The sequence below is a fragment of the Rana temporaria genome, chromosome 6 (assembly GCF_905171775.1).
Source record: "Rana temporaria chromosome 6, aRanTem1.1, whole genome shotgun sequence".
Taxonomy (NCBI): Eukaryota; Metazoa; Chordata; class Amphibia; order Anura; family Ranidae; genus Rana; species Rana temporaria.
In genome coordinates, this window is record NC_053494.1 from 195,392,200 (window position 1) to 195,413,509 (window position 21,310).

The 21,310-nt window shown below is 43.0% G+C and overlaps 1 protein-coding gene across 1 annotated transcript in view; it reads left to right on the forward strand.

The window, feature by feature from the left end:
• LRP1B (LDL receptor related protein 1B) overlaps positions 1 to 21,310 on the forward strand; it is a 1,757,966-nt gene that overhangs the window by 1,014,301 nt on the left and 722,355 nt on the right. Inside the window, exon 18 of the mRNA XM_040358043.1 lies at positions 20,765 to 20,881. Coding sequence (XP_040213977.1) covers positions 20,765 to 20,881 — 117 coding nt within the window. The remainder of the gene's footprint in view (positions 1 to 20,764; positions 20,882 to 21,310) is intronic.

Genomic DNA, 21,310 nt, shown 5'->3' on the forward strand with positions numbered 1-21,310 from the left:
TTTATTTCCCTATAATTGCATGGTGGAGCCATTCACCAGTTCACTACAGTATCATGTGGCAGCTCAGTTTCTTTTTCTTGTGTCAATCTTCTTTCTGCACTTTACACAATGTATAGTAAAACGATACAACATGCAGAGTGAGACCCAATCATAGTGATTGTGGGCATTGGGTGGAACTGTGATCTGAGGTGCAGAGTAGGGAAGAGCAAAACTAAGAGTTTTCGTTTTCTTGTATTCATGGTGGAAATTTTCAGGGCAGAATTTTCCAAAACTGGTATTATGCTGTGAGAGGTCTCTTAATAGCCCAGTGATATCCTACAGTTTTGGTTAGTACCCACAGTGATGGTTTAGAGTACCTGGGGAAGTTGTGTTATATCTGTCGCACTTCCTACAGACTTGCCCACAGCTCATGCAGGGTGTTGTAGTGAATTGATTGGCACTATACACACATAGGAAAATAGGCATCCTTACCAGCACCCTTTTTGATGAAGGTATTATTTTCCTATAATTGCTTGATGGAGCCATTCACCAGTTCACTACAGAATTCCGCATTAACCGTGGGCAGGTCTGTTAGGCCGGGTACTCACGACCAAACATGTATGGTGAAAGCGGTCCGTCGGACCGTTTTCACCATACATGTCTGCCAGAGGGCTTCTGTACGATGGTTGTACACACCATCGTACAGAAGTCCGCGCGTAAACAATACGCGGGGCGTGTCCGCGGTGTCGCCGCGTCGATGACGCGGTGTCGCCGCGACAATGACGCGGCGACGTGGGCGGCCCGCCTTTAAAATGCTTCCACGCATGCGTCGAAGTCATTCGACGCATGCGAGGGACGGCGGGCGCCTGGACATGTACGGTAGGTCTGTACTGACGACCGTACATGTCCGAGCGGGCAGAATTCCAGCGGACTGTTTTAAAACAAGTCCAGGAATATTTGTCTGCTGGGAAAAGGCCCGGCGGGCAAATGTTTGCTGAAATTCGGCCCGCTCGCGCCCACACACGACCAAACATGTCTGCTGAAACTGGCCTGCGGACCAGTTTCAGCAGACATGTTTGGTCGTGAGTACGGGGCCTAAGGGGTGAGAAGGACATGACTCAGTCACTGCCAGTCATATTTTCTCTTCTTGTGCCAATCTTCTTTCTGCATAATGTATAATATAATGATCTAACATGCAGCGCAAGACGGAATCATAGTGATTGTGGGCAATGGGGGGAACTGGGACCTGAAATGCAGAGTAAACTGCATAGCAGAATCTGATAGCAGAAATGTGGATATTTGCTATTTTTGTGAAATGCATTGGAGTCAATGGGGACGATAACATTAGGGTGGTTTTAAAGAGGAACTTCACTTTTCCAATACAAATCTAATGTTCTTCTCACTTATGTTTAGTGCTATTGTAATAATACGTATATTTACATGCCCAGAGGATCCAGAGTTGTCCTCTTCTCTCACCCTGCTGCTTTGCTGCGGGTCCTGTCCAGTGCTGTCATCTACCTTTTTTGCACTATAGGGAGCTAACTGCCTTATCCCGGTTCCTGCATACACCATAAAGCAGTGGGAGCCCAAGGAAATACTTAATAAACTTCCAAGGATGAAGATGTATGTGTCTCACACATGTGGCAGCACTGTCACTCAAGAGTCTGCAGCCCTGTGTAAGCAAGATTTAAGGGACTTCTAACTTACATAGCTTACACTTTCGCTTTTGATGGCTGCATAGAGTGGTGTGGGAGCAAAAATAAGGTAATTAGATGGTGCTGTGATGGTCTGCATTAAAGCAGAATTGTAGGTTTTAAAGAAATACAATTTTCTGTGCCCCATTGTGGTGAAAAACTATAAAGCAGCTCTTGCTGCAATACTCATTTTCATTCCAGCGGTCCCCAAAAAATCACTGTTCCAGCAACACTCATCTCCTGGGTTGAATGATGCCCATCATTAATTAATTATTATTCAATTCACTAGCTATGTGCCCAAGCTACTGCTTGAATGTTACATGAGAGCGATGCAGTCCATGCTGTAAGGGCCACCAAAGGGGAAATAGTAGTTCTCCTTTTTTTGGTTACAAGATGGTGCTATTGGACCTCTTCGATCAGTAGGCAGTGTAGTTGCTGTGGTAGCCACTAGAGGACCCCATAAGTAAGTGATAAGTACTGGGCACTTGTGGGAAGAAGCTTAGAGCCAAGCTACAGCAAGGATATAGGCTATAAGGAATATTCTTAGAGCTCCCTCTTGGGGGAAGGCAGTATAGGAGAGGCCTCTGGGCAACCCCTGTAAACGTATGGGTCACTCCTTATCTCACATCCCCTCTCCTCACTTATCTAGTGACTGTTTGCAATTAAATATTGTGCCATCATTTGGGGCCAGGTTGATTGTGAGCACATATATATGGGTTTGGTTGATTGTTTCTGAAATACCTTTTCTCCTAACCTCTATTGTAAATACTGTATTTATTGGAATATAACACTCACTTTTTCACCCTGCAAATCGGTTACAAATAGTGTGTGTGTGTTGTACTCTTATACTGCAATTTGGGCTACCTCGGAGAGAACAGGGGGGGGGGGGGAGCGGGACGAGCGATGTCAGATTTCATACAGCGAGAATCTCCTGTTTACTCAACGGCCTCTGTAATAGGAAGCCCCATCGCCGGCATTGGACCAATGTTCTGTCTATCATAGAAGCCAGTCCAGGAGGCGGGACTTTGTATTAAAGAGGCCGCCGAATAAACAGGAGGTTCTCGCAGGTATATAATCTGACGGCACACATCCCACCCCCTCCCTGGGATGGGCATTGATCAGGCTGCATTCATGGCAATGGGGAGGCTGCAGATGGGCATTAATCAAGCTGCATTGATGGGCAATTGTGAGGCTGCAGATGGACATTAATCAAGCTGCATTGATGGGCAATGGTGAGGCTGCAGATGGGCATTGATAAAGCTGCATTGATGGTCAATTTTGAGGCTACAGATGGGCAATTTTGAGGCTGCAGATGGGCATTGATCAGGCTGAATTGATGGGCACTGAACCTTATTATTGCTTCAGAGTTCTCTATTTAAAAATATATTTTTTACCTTAAATTTCCCTCTTAAAATGAAGGTGCGTGTTATACACTTGTGTGTGGTATATGCCGATAAATACGGTATCTCCTGGCAACAGACTTTTGTTAGTGTGGGCTTCTTTGGGACTCGTTACTGTAAGGCTTGTAGTGGGTATGTAGAAGCACAGCTAGAGAATATTAGTTAGAGCCAGGTCTCTAAAGTTCATGTGAAGGAGAAAGTAATAGGAGTATCTAGAGCCCGAAGGAGCCCTTGGCTCAGAGGAACTCATTGTGATTGATGGAACCGAATCCAAGCATGAATGGGTTAAGATTACTTGTGGTGATCATGCAGCCCAACACAAGGCCCTCACAATGTTTTTTATTTTATTTATGTACATGGAAAAAGCAGACATTTACTTTAAGTTCCTCTTTAAAGCCATGTGAGAGTTGAAATTCTCTTATACTATAATAACTATCAGAACTCCTGTACTGCTTTCCTATGTCCAATTTAGGTGATTGTGATACAGTACACCTGGTTACATGTGTTGAAAGAACAAAGTACCCATTACTGCAGAAGACAAATCAATAGAATGTGTTAAGCACTCAGTAGTTTCACACATCTGAGTGCTGAAAAACATCAAATTTGATGGTGTTTTAGTTGTGGTTTTCTTTTAGATAATGATCATTTTTCTTCTCCTGTTGACAATAATTTCTAAAGACAGTTTTTATCAGCACCACCATGGAACCCTTTTACATGAGTGGGCAGAAAATGGAAGTAAAGGCCGCTCTTGGAGGACATTACCGTAATAGAAAATGGAGAGATGTACTTAAGGTCTTTTTTTCTTCTTAGCGTGAAAACCAGCTTAGGCCTCGTACACACGACCGAGTATCTCGTCGTAAAAGAAACTTAGTTTTCCTCGACGTGGTTCTTGTCAAGCTTGACGAGATTCTTGTCAAGCTTTCCTTGCATACACACTGTCGAGATAAAATCTTTTTGTTCTCAAACGCGATGACGTACAACGCGTACGACAGCACTATAAAGGGGAAGTTCGATTCCACTGGCACCACCCTTGGGGCTAATCTCATGTTACCGCGTGTTAAGTAAAAGTTTGGTGAGAGACGATTCATGCTTTTCAGTCTGTTACAGCGTGACGAATGTGCTATCTCCATTACGATCGCTACTTTTACCAAAGGTGCGCTCCTGTCTCATACTATATTCTGAGCATGCGCATGTTTTTAAGCATTCACACAAACGTGTTTCTCGTCGTAAACTAGCCCGACGAGAACCACGAAGAGAAAATTGAGTTTACCGACGAGAAAAAAAGAGAGCATGTTCTCTTTTTTTTCTCGCAAAAAGGAAGAGATCGCGCTAAATTAATGATCAATAAATAATAAGTGAGTGGAAAGTTCAAATAGGTAGTCAGTCCCGCCACACAGGCAAATTCATATGAACAATCTCCCGACTGAAACACTGAATCCACAAAAGAAAAGTGCTTGAAAGGAAAGGTCCTCCACCAAGGTTATTAAAGCCTCTTACCGGATGGAATTGATCTCCAAATTATAAGAGATCAAATATAGCGTGATAAGAGACAAGGATGGATAGTATCCCATAGGAAGCCACAGCGCTGAAATCCTGATAAACTGTGTCCTTACGTTGGATAAGTACTCCCGATGAACCAACCAGGAGTATGCAAAAACAGAAGGGACTCACATAGCGTAAAACCTTCTTTAATTGGTAAAATCAACCGAAAATGCACTTACATATAGTCAGCAAACATGGAGCATAAAAACAAGCCGGCCAGCTTGACACACAGCCCGTATCCGGGTAGAAGATGCGTGGTGACGTCAGAACGCCGCCTCCCTACGTTTCGTCACGACAGGACTTGGTCACGGGATACGGAATACGATTGTGAAATTTGCTTACCCAAAATGTCTTGCATTTATAATGGCTTCTTGCTAGTCTTCCATTATAATTTTGCTATGGATCCAATAGATTTGATCACTTGATCATTGGCCACTTGCCATTATTGAGCATTGTGAGGATTGGAAAGAAAGATGGTTTGAAGCTTAAAGCATAGTTCCACTCAAAAGTGGAACTTTTGCTCATCCGTCTCCATTTGGCACATTTCAGAGGGGAACAGGGTACCTGTTTTTGACCCTGTCTCCCGGACGTTTGCCCACCTTCTCCTTCCTCCACCTCTGCACCAATTAGAAAGTGCAACACGCTCTGCGCAGGCGCATTAGGGAACCGACTGTGAAGCCAAAATGCTTCATTACCGGATTCCCTTACCAGGAATGGTGGCGGTTGCACCCAACAGCTGATCTGAAGATCGGCTTGGGTGCCGACGTCACGGCTCACTAGACAGGTAAGTGTCCATATATTACAAGTCAGCAGCTGCAGTATTTGTAGCTGCTGCCTTAAAATGTTTCTTGGGGGGGGGGGTACAGGACCTCATATTTTGTTAAATATTTTATTTTTATTTTTTATCAGCAAGTGACAGTACATTGAGTGAGAAGTATTCCTTGTGCTGGTGGCTGCTCTGTTTGGTGAAATTTTCTTTCGTCTCCCTCCCCAATATCTGTGATCTTCCAGTGCTGTGGGGGTTAACATGAGCCACTGGACTTGTCATGGGAACTGAATAGCAACTATGTCAGCCCCTGTACTATCACTTTCTGCAATGAAATCCACTCTATGAATGAAGGAGGTGGACCTTTCTTTTTTCTGCCCATCTTCCATTCATAGACCACTTTTCATTACAGGAAGCCTTTGTTTAGCTACTGTGAATGAAGGAGGGGGCAGAAATTGCGCCCGCTCGTGGCATGGCGTCAAACTTTTACCCATAAAAATCTCGATAGGCAACGTTTAAAAAATTCTACAGGTTGCATTTTTTGAGTTACAGAGTAGGCCTAGGGCTAAAATTATTGCTCTCGCTCTAACGATCGCGGCGATACCTCACTTGTGTGGTTTGAACACCGTTTTCATATGCGGGCGCTACTCGCGTATACGTTCGCTTCTACGCGCAAGCTCGTCGGGACGGGGCGCTTTAAAAAAATTTTTTTTTGGGTTTTCGCATTTATTTTTATTTATTTTACAATTTTTAACACTGAAATAAAAAAAATAAAACAAATTTAGCACTTTTATTCCTATTACAAGGAATGTAAACATCCCTTGTAATAGAAAAAAGCATGACAGGTCCTCTTTAATATGAGATCTGGGGTCAAAAAGACCTCAGATCTCATATTTAGGCTTAAATGCAAAAAAAAAAAAAAAATTTGGAAATGTCATTTAAAAAATGTTGCTTTAAGACGCTGGGCGGGACTGACATTTTGACGTCATTTCCGCCCAGCAGAGCTATGGGGACGGGTGAAGGAGATTTTTCCTTCAGTCTAGTCCCCAGTCACCAGCCGAACGGTCCCGATCGCCTCCGATGGCTACGGTAAGCGGCGGAGGGCGCGGGAGAGCGGCGGGAGGGGGGGGCCCTCTCCCGCCACCGATAACGGCGATCTTGCGGCGGGGGCCACCGTTATCGTGTACCGGACCGCCCACTGAAGAGATGAATATCTCGATTGTGGCAGCAGCTGCTGTCCTTACCGAGATATTCATCTTTAAAGTGATGACGTATAACAACGGTGGGCGGTCGGTAACTAGTTAAAATTATCTGATGGTTAACTAACCGATAGAAAAAAACGATCGTCTGTGGGTACGTCCATCGGTTAAAAATCCACGCATGCTCAGAATCAAGTCGACGCATGCTCGGAAGCATTGAACTTAATTTTTCTCAGCACGTCGTTGTGTTTTACGTCACCGCGTTCTGAAACGATCGGTTTTTTAACCGATGGTGTGTAGGCACGACTGATAAAAGTCAGCTTCATCAGGTATCTGATGAAAAAATCCATCAGACCGCTTTCATCGGATGAACCGATCGTGTGTACAGGGCATAAGGGAGCAATGACTGTGAATTCTCAGAGTTGTGATATCACCCATATACCCCCATGGTCCAGCTGGAGTTTGGCACTCTCTCATCTCCACTGCAGCAAAGGTTGTGAATTCTCAAGCCTCGTACACATGCACGGTTTACTCGGCAAGAACCAGCAAGAAAACTGCTGGCAGAGCTTTCTTGCCAAGTAAACCGTGCGTGTGTATGAGGCTTTCAGGTTTCTCATCAAGAAAACTGCCCAAAATCTTGAAGAGAAAAATAGAGAACCTGCTCTCTATTTTCTCGTTGTGATTCCTGGCAGTATTTTCCTGCCAAGAAACCCAAGAGTGTGTATACTTATCTGTTGCCGTGGAAACCTGCGCATGCTCGAACTGACTGACGCATGCGTGGTAGCTTCCTAGGCATAGGTAGGGTGCAGCAAGTTGGCGGCGACGGCATCGAATGCTCGTCGTACGCGATGACGTCACGCGTTCTTGCCATTCAAAAAATGGCAGTTCTTTTGAATGGAGTGTCTGTACACTCGGGCGACAAGAGATTCTTGCTAAGAATCTCGTCAGGAAAAACAACGTTTTTTTTGCTGACGAGTTTCTGGCCCGTGTGTACACAGCTTAAGAGTTGTGATATCACCCATACACTCCTATGGTCCAACTGGTGTTTGCACTCCCTCCTCTCCACTGCAGCAGGGGCTTACTGACACATGGGGGACAGAGCTGCCAGATCACATGACCATACTGGATTAAAAATAGGTAAGTACACACATCTGTTTTTTTATGCAGGTTATGTAGGGGGGAGAGAAATTTTTTAGAAATAGTTTCAACTTTTCTTCCACTTTAAGGTCCTTTAGCCTTTGTACAAGTCGGAAAGTTTGTTAATGGAACATAAGATTGCAAGCAAGGGACAAACACTGACCTAAATGGTGAAATGTACTTTGTAAAGCGCTGGGGAACATAATGTCAACAGATAAACACAGACGAAGATAGAAGGGGATAGAGAAGGAGCGGCTGAGATGGAAAGAGACTTATTGATGCTTTTATATCTTGTAAAAACAGTTTGGTTGTTTAAAGTAAATGTAAACCCAAATGGAAAGATGTTTAGTTTGCCAGAACACTGTGGGGTTGATTTACTAAAGGCAAATAAACTGTTCACTTTGCAAGGAAGGTTGCACCTTGCAAGGGAGTTATCCTCAGCACTAAGGCTCCATTCACACCTGATTGGGGGTGGAATTGCCATAATTCCACCCACGATTCCAAATCACTGCAAAACATAAGATGCATTTGCAATGTCATTAATTCTAATGGCAGCACCCCAATCATGCCATGATTTTGCAGTGAGTGTCACACAGTAGATCGCGCTGCAATCGCGGCAAGTCGCTATGCATGCCGCTGTCGCCCAAAAGAAACTCATGTTCCTTTTTTAAGAGACAAGCACATTGCGATTGCAGCTCAATTTACTGTGCGACGATAGCGGCAAAATTGTGGTGTGATTGGAGTTCCATTAGAAGTCCTGCGTTTTGCAGTAATTTGTAATCAGGTCTGAATGAAGCATTAGTGAATGAGGTGAAGCTCTGCTGACTTCCAGCATCCAATTGTAACAGTACCGCCTCTCACCCTGCACAGCCAGGCACACAAATCTTCAGACACTTGTTAGTCAAGAAGCAGTCCTTGCACTTTATTTTTATGTTTCCCTGTACATACAACTTCTTCTCCTCCTCCAGCACAGACTTGCATGCAGACTATTACTCCTAGGATGAGCTATCACTGAATTTCAGGCCTGACACTCGCTCAGCAAGGCCCAATGCAAAAATGCCCTTTGCAGGCAGAGATTGCGGGCCTCTATGGTCTAGCAAATATGGTAGTCCCAGTGCTAGCTATCCCACATGCTAATGATCCCAGTACCACCTCTTCCGGCCCTGCCAGCCCTCCTGGCTGCAGCTGCCTCTTTACACTGCCCATGCCACCACTGTCCTCCATACTGGTCTGCACCCATCTCAGACTGCTTGCACCCAGTCCTCTCAGTCCTCCTGACTGTGTTTCGCTCACTAGCCCTCTTGGCTGCAACTTGTTCCTCCTCCTGGAGACTTGCCTGGCAGTGTTCACCTGCTGTCCTCTCCTTGCTCCCGTGCCTCCTGTCCAGGACACCTCCATGTGTTGTAAGAAGGTCTTGTACGCACCTGATCCCAGGCCAAAGTCCCCCCCCCCGCCAGACTGGGGAGCTCAAGGGCCACGACAGCCCAGCACTCCATCTCCAGCTTCCACCTGAACTCCTCCCTAGCTAGGCTGACCCAGAGTATTTGAAGAGGCCTGCCCTCTGCCATTTGAAGTTGGGGATTGGTCAGGGCACTCAGAATACTCCAGGCACCTCCACATTTTCCTGACACATGCGCTCTAAAGGAACTGCACTCCCTTGCCCTACCTTCAGAGCTGTGTGCTGCGGCCAAGACAAGGTGGCGTCATCGTGGCTCGGCCAATCAGACGTCCAGAGTCCCCGAAGGAAGTCTGAGTAAAGATGGAAGCCTCTGTAGCAGTGACAGTGTGCCACTGGAGGGAGGGTTTCGTTTTAAGTTAAGTCTTTCATAACATGCTAGAATGCAAAGCATATTAGCACACTATGATATTGCCTTGCAGGTGGAAACTTTTTATTTTTCTTACAGAGTTTACTACCACTTTAAGTAGATACCCCTTCTGACTTGCATCACTAGGAACCTCAGTTCGAATTCCAACCAGGACACTACCTGCATGGAGTTTGCATATTCTACATATACACTCCAAAAACATGCTGGCTGGTTAATTGGCCCTTGTATGTGTGTGTAAATGGGTAAGGTAGTAGGCTCTGTGGATTTTTAGCTCCTTGAAGGATGGGACTGATGTGAATGAATAGTTTGTATAGGCATGCATAAAGTTATTTTTAATAAAAGCTGCATATTTTTAAATGATTTTAACATCCTAGACTTTTATGAGATTTTAGTGATTGGGTTTACACATACTTTCATTTTAAATATTCTTGGTTCATATAAGTTCCTGAAACATTCATATATTTATATATTATCAAAACTTTTGCACAGACCAGCCCATAAATTAGAATCACTTGCTCTTGGAAATGTTAATGAAAGATGCAGACTTTTGGAATTACTTTAATATCATAAGCTTATATGAGATTTTAAGTCATTACGTTTTTTTATATACTTTCATTTAAAATATCTTCCAATTCCTATATGTTCCTGAAACATTTATACGTTTATATATTATTTAAACTTTTGCACAGATCAACCCATAATTTAAAATGACTTACCCTTTGCAAAACTGGTGTCATCTCCGCCATGGGGCCCTCAGCAAATCTCAGGCCTCGTACACACGACCGAGGAACTCGACGGGCGAAACACATAGTTTTGCTCGTCGAGTTCCTTGTTAGGCTGTCGAGGAACTCGACAAGCCAATTTTCTCCATTCCCGTCGAGGAAAAAGAGAACATGCTCTCTTTTTGGCTCGTCGAGTTCCTCGTCGAAAAATGTACACACGACCGGTTTCCTCGGCAAAAAAAAAAAACAGCAAGTTTCTTGCTGGTTTTTGCAGAGAAACTTGGTCGTGTGTACGAGGCTTCAGTTAGGCGCTCATGATTCAGATAAAAAACTTTGGGCCAGATTCTGAGAGCAAGTACGCCGGCGTATCTACTGATACACCGGCGTACTTTCAAATTTGCCGCGTCGTATCTTTACTTTGAATCCTCAAACCAAGATACGACGGCTTCTGACTTCAATCCGACAGACGTATGGCTTTGTACGCCTTCGGATCGTAGGTGCAATACTTTGGCGCCCGCTAAGTGGAGTTCGCGTCGTTTTCCGCGTCAGGTATGCAAATGAGCTTTTTCCGTCTATCCACGAAGGTACGCGCGGCCGTAGCATTCTCTTACGTCGCCGCTAGTCGGCTTTTCCCGGCGTATAGTTAAAGCTCCTATTATGTGGCGTATAGATAGACTTGCCATGTTAAAGTATGGCCGTCGTTCCCGCGTCAAATTTAAATTTTTTAATTTTTTTGCGTAAGTCGTCCGTGAATAGGAAAGGATTTAACTCACGTTGAAGTTCAAAAATTTCGCGAAAAGCACAGCAGAAAATTTCAAAACGGAGCATGCGCAGTTCAATCGGCGCGGGGACGCGCTTCATTTAAATGAATCACGCCCCCTACCCGCCCAATTTGAAATACGTGCCGAGAGATACACTATGCCGCGGGAACTTACGGCGCAAAATCTTCCTGGATTCGAAAATGCGCCAGGTAAGATACGGAGGCATAGCGTATCTCTGATACACTGCACTAGGGCAATTCTATGTGAATCTGGCCCTTTGGCTTTATTCCGTTGGCACAAGCTGATTCTGCCACATTAAGCCCGCGAGGCAGGGGTTAATTGTTTTTATCCTTTTGCGGGAAATGAATTACCTAGCAGTTCTCTATCACCGAAGATAAAACATGCCAAAGGAGCTGCAATTTGTACTGAGCAAGCAATTAGATGTGGAAAAGCTCATAAACCCCCATTAGTGGGACATTTTTACACTACATGGTTCAAAGATGAATTTTCCAAAGTTTGTTGACGTTCGTGCAGACAGGCAACGCTCATTGTGGCTCAGGCTAGGCCGCCTGTTTTTATGGCCTCCAGGAAATAACAGTGTCAAGCCTGGGACCACCAGAGGTTTCAGCTTTTGGTGCTTAAAGCACCTGTATTAAAAAATAAAAATGAATAATAATATTAATAATAATGGAGGATCAACGGCTATAAACTAACAAGTAAAGCAAAAAGCAAAATGTGTTTCACCTTCCATCATGATTAATAATTGACCAATTGACTGATAAAATGGCTCCCCGTAGTGTACTTACCAGATGATTGGTTTGCAGTGGAGAAGGTTATGGATGACAAAGGTATAAACCTTGTTTATTAGGTAGATTTCAGACAAGGCAAATCACAGTGGGGTCTGTTCATAAAAGGCTGAATCAGACTCGCCCAACATTTACACTTGCCAAAGAATTGTAAGCTGGATTTATAATGCCCATTCACTGTCATTATTCAAGACTATAAAGCGCATCTAAACCCAAAATATAAACTTAATATATTGCAGTTTATTGGTGCTTAGATGAGATGTCTGCAATTTTTTTCAGGTTTTACCCTTTATTTCTTCACTGGTAATTCTCTAAATAATACACTTCATATCCCTGGGTGGCAGATGCCTACTCATTGTACTATAACTATAGAGGACGCCATACTTGCCACCAAAACTGAACTTTAAAGGATTTCTAAAACCAAGAGCAAAAATGTAATACATTTCAGCTTATTGGTCCTTAGATGTGATTGTTCTCTTTGCAAGAAAATTTTCAGGAAAGTCCTTGTCACTCCCTTCAAAGCCAGTACTCACGATCAGAAAATTGTACAAACGATACTGCCTTTCGAAGTGATAGTATGATAATCTGAGCGCTAGTACACAGCTTTCGTCCAAAATTATCTGAAGGGGCAAACACTAATGCCGCGTACACACGACTGTTTTTTGGGTTCTAAAAAAATACGTTTTTAAGGGTCTAGAAAAGTTTTTTTCAACATGATCATTAAAACGGCCTTGCCTACACACGATTAGGGGTGCAACGGATCAAAAAACTCACGGATCGGATCGATCCTCGGATCAGGAGTCACGGATCGGATTATTTTCGGATCAGCAAAAAAAAAAAAGGGTCCGTTTTTTCATTGGTCCAAAAAATGTATATATATATATATATATATATATATATATATATATATATATATATATATATATATATATATATATATATATATAATTTTTTTTTTTTTGGACCAATTAAAAAAAGGAACTTTTTTTTTTTTTTTTGCTGATCCGAAAAAAGAGCACAATAGCAATTCACAGGGGTGGATTAAAGAGGAAGCAGGTGAGGCTGTTTGGGACTTAAAGTACAATCTTGATGTTTTTACAGCAAAAAATATATATATATATATATATATATAATTTTTTTTTTTTTTTTTTTGCTGTAAAAACATCAAGATTGTACTTTAAGTCCCAAACAGCCTCACCTGCTTCCTCTTTAATCCACCCCTGTGAATTGCTATTGTGCTCTTTTTTCCCCCTTCCCCCCCCCCCTCCTCTCACACCAGTGCTTCACTGCTAACATTCCCATTCAGCTTGCTAGAGCCCAGTGCACAGCGTGACACGCCTCCCCGGTGTCACGCTGGGCTCTGGCAAGCAGACTGGCCGCCGCTCCGGAGCTAGGCCGAAGCCGGGGACTTTCCTAGGCCTAGGCTCCGGAGCGCTCCGCGGATCGCGGGGTGTGCCGATCCGAACGGGGTGGCCCGTTCGGATCACGGATCGGTGACGATCCGTTACACCCCTACACACGATCGTGAAAAAAAATGCTCTAGCAAAGTGCGGTGACATACAACAGTACGACGGCACTATAAAGGGGAAGTTACATTCAGATGGCGCCACCCTTTGGGCTGCTTTAGCTGATTTTGTGTTAGTAAAAGACGATTCACGCGTTTCTGTCTGTTACAGCTTGATGAATGTGCTTACTCCATTACAAATAGTAGTTTTACCAGAACGAACGCTCCGTCTCATAACTTGCTTCTGAGCATGCACGTTTTTTTCACGTCGTTAAAGCCCACACGACCATTTTTTACAACCTTAAAAACGACAATGTTAAAAACGTTGTGAAAAAAGAGCATGTTCGAAAAAAAAATTGCCCATTTTTTAGAACCCGAAAAATGCTCTGAAGCCCACACACGATAGTTTTTAATGACATTAAAAAAACGTAATTTTTTAGAACCCGAAAAACGGTTGTGTGTACGCAGCATAAAAGTTTTCTTGTACGATACCAGATCATAGGGTTTTCGTTTAATCAGTTTTTGTCCAAAAATACAATACAAATACAATACACTATAACACATTACATCACTTAGAATTTTTATTCTGGCTTACGAGAATTTCCGAGCTTTAGTAACCTTAATTTTAGATATTAAGTCTAGTATTCCAATAAAAAAATTGCTGATCATTCGTCGGGTAATCTCATTGTGTATACCAGGCTTCAGGCTTGTATTATCCCCATGTAATGCAAAAGAAGAGAACAGGAGATGTTGGTAATCCAAATACAGACATTAAATCCAAGTCCTTGACAGTGCCACCCAATGTCATGTTCCGTCTAAAACCTGTACTGGCCTCCAGCCATTCACAACTAGCTTGGAGTACACACAGGTCATTTTACACATTATTCACCTGGAATAAACCTTAGTACTTTTAATTAACACTGCATAGTCATACATATTTGTGATCATTAAGGTTAAACCAACCCTCCACTCATTACCAACCATTTTACTTTTTGGCACCATCAAGGACCCGCTGTGACAAAAGTACTTCACGCAAAACAAGCCCCCCTTTCTCTTCCCATACCTCAAATCCCCAAAATGTATGCAGGGCTAATTATATCTGTATTTACACATCTACCAAGAGGGTGGGTAGGTGGGCCAAATTGTTCACTATACTGTCTGTTCCTCTTCAAGCTTTCCTTAAGCTTTGACCACCTCCTTCCTTTCAGAGCCTCTCCAAGCCTATGGAACTCCTTACCCCAATCTGTCCGTCTATCTTCTTCTCTATTAGCTTTTAGAAGATCCCTGAAAACCCTCCACTTCAAAGAGGCCAGTTCTGAGTGGAATCTGTCCTGTTATATCGCTGTGTGGTCTTGGCCACCGTGCTGCAGCTCAGTTTCACGGTCTTGGCTATTTTCTTTTAGCCTAGGCATTCTTTATGTAGAGCAACAATTCTTTTTTTCAGATCCTCATAGAGTTCTTTGCCATGAGTTCCAGAAGTGCCATGTTGAACTATCAGTGACCAGTATGACTGAGTGAGAGCGATAACACCCAATTTAACACACCTGCTCCCCATTCACACCTGAGACCTTGTAACACTAGAGAGTCACATGACACCAAGGAGGGAAATGGCTAATTGGGCCCAATTTGGACATCTCCACTTACTGGTGTACTCACTTTTGTTGCCAACAGTTTAGACATTAATGGTTGTGTGTTGAGTTATTTTGAGGGGACAACAAATTTACACTGTTATACAAGCTGTACTCTTACAAAAATGTGAGGGGTATACTCACTTTTGTGAGATACTGTACATTAGTCCAGCTTGGCAAGTATGCATATTTCAATCCTGATGGACATTGGAAGAAGCTGGACAATGCTGCCAGGGTGATACCCACATTCGTCCGCGTCCTGCTCAAGTTTTTTCAGTGATCACAAGGTGTTCTCTGACAGTGATCACAAGTATGTCCCTAGTCTATGACCATCTGTTGTAGTATGTCCCTAGCCTATAACCATCTCCTGTAGTATGTCCCTAGTCTATGACCATCTCTTGTAGTATGTCCCTAGTGTATAACTATCTCCTGTAGTATGTCCCTAGCCTATAACCATCTCCTGTAGTATGTCCCTAGTCTATGACCATCTCTTGTAGCATGTCCCTAGTCTATTACCATCTCCTTTAGTATGTCCCTAGTCTATAACCATCTCCTGTAGTATGTCCCTAGCCTATAACCATCTCCTGTAGTATGTCCCTAGCCTATAACCACCTCCTGTAGTATGTCCCTAGTCTAAGACCATCTCTTATAGTATGCCCCTAGTCTATAACTATCTGCTGTAGTATGTCCCTAGCCTATAACCATCTCTTGTAGTATGTCCCTAGCCTATGACCATCTCCTGTAGTATGTCCCTAGTCTATGACTATCTCTTGTAGTATGTCCCTAGTCTATTACCATCTCCTGTAGTATGTCCCTAGTCTATAATCATCTCCTGTAGTATGTCCCTAGTCTATAACCACCTCCTGTAGTATGTCCCTAGTCTAAGACCATCTCTTGTAGTATGTCCCTAGTCTATAATTATCTCCTGTAGTATGTCCCTAGCCTATAACCATTTCCTGTAGTATGTCCCTAGTCTATGACCATCTCTTGTAGTATGTCCCTAGTCTATAACCATCTCCTGTAGTATGTCCCTAGCCTATAACCATTTCCTGTAGTATGTCCCTAGTCTATGACCATCTCCTGGAGTATGTCCCTAGTCTATAACCATCTCCTGTAGTATGTCCAGTCTCTGACCATCTCCTGCAGCATTTATTTAGTCTCTGACCATCTCCTGCAGCATTTCTTTAGTCTATGAGCATCTCCTGTATTGTGTACCCAGACTTTGACCATCTTCTGTATTAGGTACCCAGACTCTGACCATCCCCTGTAGTATATCTAAAGTATCCAACCATGTCATGAAGTATATCTACAGTCTCTCATCATCTCCTGTAGTATGTACCCAGATGCTGACCATCTCCTGTAATATTTCCAAAGTCTTTGACCATTTCCTGTAGTCTGTCCAAAATCTTTGACCATCTCTTGTAGTACGTTCAAAGTCTCTTACTATCTACTGTACTATGCCCCAAGTCTCTGACCATCTCTTGTAGTATTTCCCCAGTCTCTGATCATCTCCTATAGCATGTCCACTATCTCTGCCCATCTTCTGTAGTATTCCATACTCTGAATATTATGTATGACTTTTCCAGGTATCAAATTTGAGGCCTCCTATCAGTGTTGGCAACCCTTAGTATTTTTACTGGCAGCCAGTTAAAAATTGGCATTTTCTCCTGCCAGTAAATGCTGGTGACAGGAAAAGAAGGCCAGCAAAATATATGGCTGTGGCACTTTGCTCATCTAGGTGCATTTTACAGTGTGTATGGGCGGCGCCAGTGGGGGATGGGGTCTGATGGAGGCAGTGCCTGAGCGTGTCATGTGATGTCATGGTGCAAGGGAGCTGAACGGAGCTGCCGGAGCCTCGTGTGTGGGTTTGTGGGATGGGAGCAAGGCAAGCTGAGAGCGAGACTGTCAGTGCTGTTTGGACTGGAGTGGAGTGAAGGGACTACCTTATATATATAGAGAGAGAGAGAGAGAGAGAGAGAGATCTATATATATATATATATATATATATATATATATATATATATCTATCTATATATAGATATAGATATATATCTATCTATATAGATAGATATAGATAGATCTATATCTATGTCTTGCTGTTGCACACAAAGGCTAATTTGTGGCGTTTTTTGATATGTAAGTAAATTGCTGTAAAAATATTAAATATATGAAGAGACCAATGCAATTAGAATTCTTGATGAATTGCGTGTCACAACACATCACAAAATAGTTATAACAGTAGTGCTAAAAGTAATTTAATAACTGCTGGAGTTTGCAGAGAAACTGACAGGAAAAAATGGCATAATTCACAGAGAACACATACAACAGCTTGCACAAAGTGCTGCAAATAGGAGTTACAGTTTGAAGAAATAAAACGATAGAAAATGGCATATGTTATATAAATACTTAATTGGCACCTCTCTCACACAGCTTTATTGAATTATTATTTTAAAGGAAAACTTGTGTAGTTTTTTTTTGTGCATATTTTTACATATTATCTTAAAGCGGAACTAAACTATCTGAGCACCACAAACCGAACAAGCAATTTAATTAGATTTTACTATTCAAGCAAACTCCTCCATCCATCCATGTCTCCATGCTTTATTGTGTTCAAACATCCCTTTGAAAAACAGCTCCCTAGCATGGCCATCTTGAGTAAGGGCAAATAATTCATGTAGCATTTACTTTCTGGATTCTATCTACCCTTAGCTTAGACATGCAGACAGGAGGTGTGCTTAGCTAAGAAAGCTCCTTCTCCTTTCCCCCCTCCTGAAGACTTAAGGTCAGACCCAGATCTAGGGGGTGTTGGGGTGGGCTGGTGAATGGTTCCCCTATTCCTGTACAGCCAGGCAACATGTATTTTCCACTCACATTCAGACACGAGAAACAGTCTTTGAGCTTGTGTACAAAATACTGGACTGTTCTCCCTCCTGGCCTCCAACAGTGTTAATGATCAAAAGCAAAAGTACCTTGAGGGCTAGGAGCTCTTTAGAAAATAGTACAATATGTTGTGAGCTGCATGCAGTATTTTCTCCTCTTCTCTTTAGAACTGCTCCCACCCAGCTCTTCTGCCTACAGGAACCACCAGCCCACCTGGCTGCTCTGAAGATCTCGCAGGGAAAGGGGTAGGAAGAGTTTAGCACAGTGTTGTCCCCCTGAAAGGCTTTCTACATGTGACAGTCTCTCTCCTTGTGAATCCCTGGGTGTGCTGATGTACTCACTCTGTCTCCTTGCTCCCTGCTGCTCCTCAGGCAAAGATTCCTTTGCAAACTGTAATGCTGTCAGGATCTTTCCAAGCCAGCCTGAGCCCACCCTAGAGGCAGAACCCCCCCCCCCCAGATCCAGTGGTCCCTCTTAAGCCACCGACAGACTCCTCAGCATTCCATCTTCCACTCGACTACCCTCTTGGCATGGCTCCATCATATTTAGAAGCTGACTCAGCCACCGTGCCAGGACATTCGGCCTGGGTATTGGCCAAGTTCCTTCAAGTATGGAGATTAGTCCTGCTGGACTTCACCCACTAACTGCTAGAAGTTTCTTCAAACTTCCAGATCCAGGGGGAGATACCAGAGACTTGCCTCTGTAAGTCATCCAGCCTGACTTGCAGTAAACCCTGGCCCAATTTCAGACTCAAAACTAACCATGAGTCATAACATAAATTTGCATGCAGTAACGTTAGTAGCACACTAGAGGGTGCTACATTAGTTATGCCTCCCAGGTCTCTGAGTACATCCAGTGATCCATGAGGCACTCGGATGGGGGCAATTGAAGTAAGGGGACATTCTAATGGGACAGTTGAGGTAAGGAGAGATACTCTGAAGCAGACAGCTGATGCAAAAAGCACTCTAATGGGGACACCTGATGTAAAAAGGGTCTCTGATTTGGATGATGAGGAATATTGGTACCCAGCATCTATCACACTCACTATGTGCCCTGACTTTTTATAATGCATCCCCAGATCAGATAGGCTAGATAAGGCCCTGCTCCTGGTATATTTTGACATCATTTACCTAGGCCTGAAAAACAGGAAGTAGCTGAAGAAATGTAAAAAAAAAAAGTTTAAAACAAGTAAATATGATATAATTTTTTTATTTATTTACTAATGCTAGCAGCATAAGGATTAAAAATAGTCAATGCCGATTAAGATGTTTAGTTCCGCTTTAATCGTGTGTATATGCAAATTCAATTACTACAATCTCACATAAACTCTAACATGTTGAAAACATTTTTTAAGTCTTTGTCAATATTTTTGAACCTGCGGCTCTTATTAAAATAATATCTGGTGGCGGTGCTCCCATAAAGGTCCTTATTCAAGCACTTCCTGTTATGGGGTGACCATGCTCTGTCCCTCTCTCTAGTGTTCCCATGTTTTGCCAACTTGTCACAAGCTTTTCCAATAGAGATTAAAGCTGGGCATAGCAGATAGAAATTCAGATTGTTCAGCAGTTACCAGGAAAATTTCAACCAGTATGTGACCCTCCCTGTTCAACAGAAGTGAATTGTTAGGCCTCATACCCACTGGGTTTAACCAGTTGCTGACCGCCCTATAACACTTTTACTGCTACAGGGCAGCAGCTGTGAGCAGGATCACATATATATACACGTGATTCTGCACATGCGTGCAAATGCACGTGAAAATTTACAGCAGAAGACAATCTGTGGGTCCTAGTTGTCCCCTGGCACCCGCCGATCGGTAATAAAATGCAGAGATCTGAGATATGCCTTTGTAAACAAGGTATAGCTCAGTTCTGACAGGGGGGAAGGGATGTATTCTGTGTTTCTGCATGGAAAAGAAGAAAGGTATTGGCGCTCTCTGCAGGGACAACCCAATCTATACACCAGGTCCACTCACAGGTGCCGAGGCTTGATGTGTCCCAACACACTCCAATGCAACAGTAGTAAGAAGAGCCAGCAAGACTGTAATCATTGAAGTGTTGTTTATTGCTTATTGGTATATCAGAGTGACAATAAAACAATGATTCTGACGCATCTCGACAATAGCCTTAGTCATAGCTATGACTAAGGCTATTGTCGAAATGCGTCAGCATCATTGATGTACCAATAAACGACACTTCAAGAATTACAGTCTTGCCGGCTCTTCTTACTTCTGTGTTTCTGCAAAGCAGGGACTAGAATCAATATCTTATCCTAGTGAAAGCAGCACACAGTACACAAAAACACTGGCTAGGCACACAGTTAACCCTTTGCTAGTTGTCTATTTTAGATCTAAAATAGTTGGCATGTATGAGTTCACAATACATGATGTATCCTACTTGCCGTATACGTGTATAACAATGAAATTGTCTCAAATTTTTTTCAACAAAGCATCCCCTAGGAACACATTTAGTGTAGAATATAATGCAATGCATGCAATGTTGATTTACTAAAGGGAAATTGACTATTTACTTTGCAAGGAAAGTTATACTTTGCAAGGGAATTTTCCCCAGAGTTTAGCAAATTAGGTGGGGATCTTGTGATTTCCATCATCCAAGTATGTTCAAAGTGAACGGCCTATTTGCCTTTAGTAAGTCAACCTCACTGTGCTTTGGAAAATTAAATGCCATTCAGTTAGGGTTACCATGTACTGTAATAGCTGTCTCTGGTTTTTGTGTTCATGCGTTTTGCGGCTGGATGCCAAGAATAGTTAGCAGATACACACAAAACATACCTCAAGCCCCTTGATAAATAAAATGCAGACCTGATTTTCACCAGAAATGTTTGGTTTTTGGTAGCAATTTCCTTGATGTATATTAAAGTGATCTTCACATAACCATAATTCCCTTCTGCCTATCCCTTCCAGCCAGGACCTGTCAGCCTCACCAATTTTCCTGTGCCAACGGCCGCTGTATTTCCAAATCGTGGCAGTGCGACCAGGAGGATGACTGTGGAGATAGATCCGACGAAACCATGTCCTGCGGTGAGTAATAAGTATAAAGATTCTTCTTTTAAAGGATCAATTTATTAAATATACTCTTTCTACTCAGGGAAGAAGGGGAGGGACATTTCTGATTAATGGTGTCAGAGGGATACGGAGGTCCTTCATGACATAGGGATAAGGGTGTAGTGCAATATATACAAGGAAAATAAGTCTTCCACCACTCAACCTTATTAGTGTAAATGAAGCTGCATACATCCACCAAACATTATGTATTGTATATTATGTATAGTAGACGTTTGGATTTAGGGTGATACAATTAATTGGCTAACTAAATAATTGCACTGCAAGCTTTCAAGGCACTACAATCTACAGTCTCTTACCTAAGGCTGAGTGGATCCTACACACACACACTACACAGGGGGATGAGGAACAGTCCTTCTCCACACTAACAGTGACAGAGGGATGAGG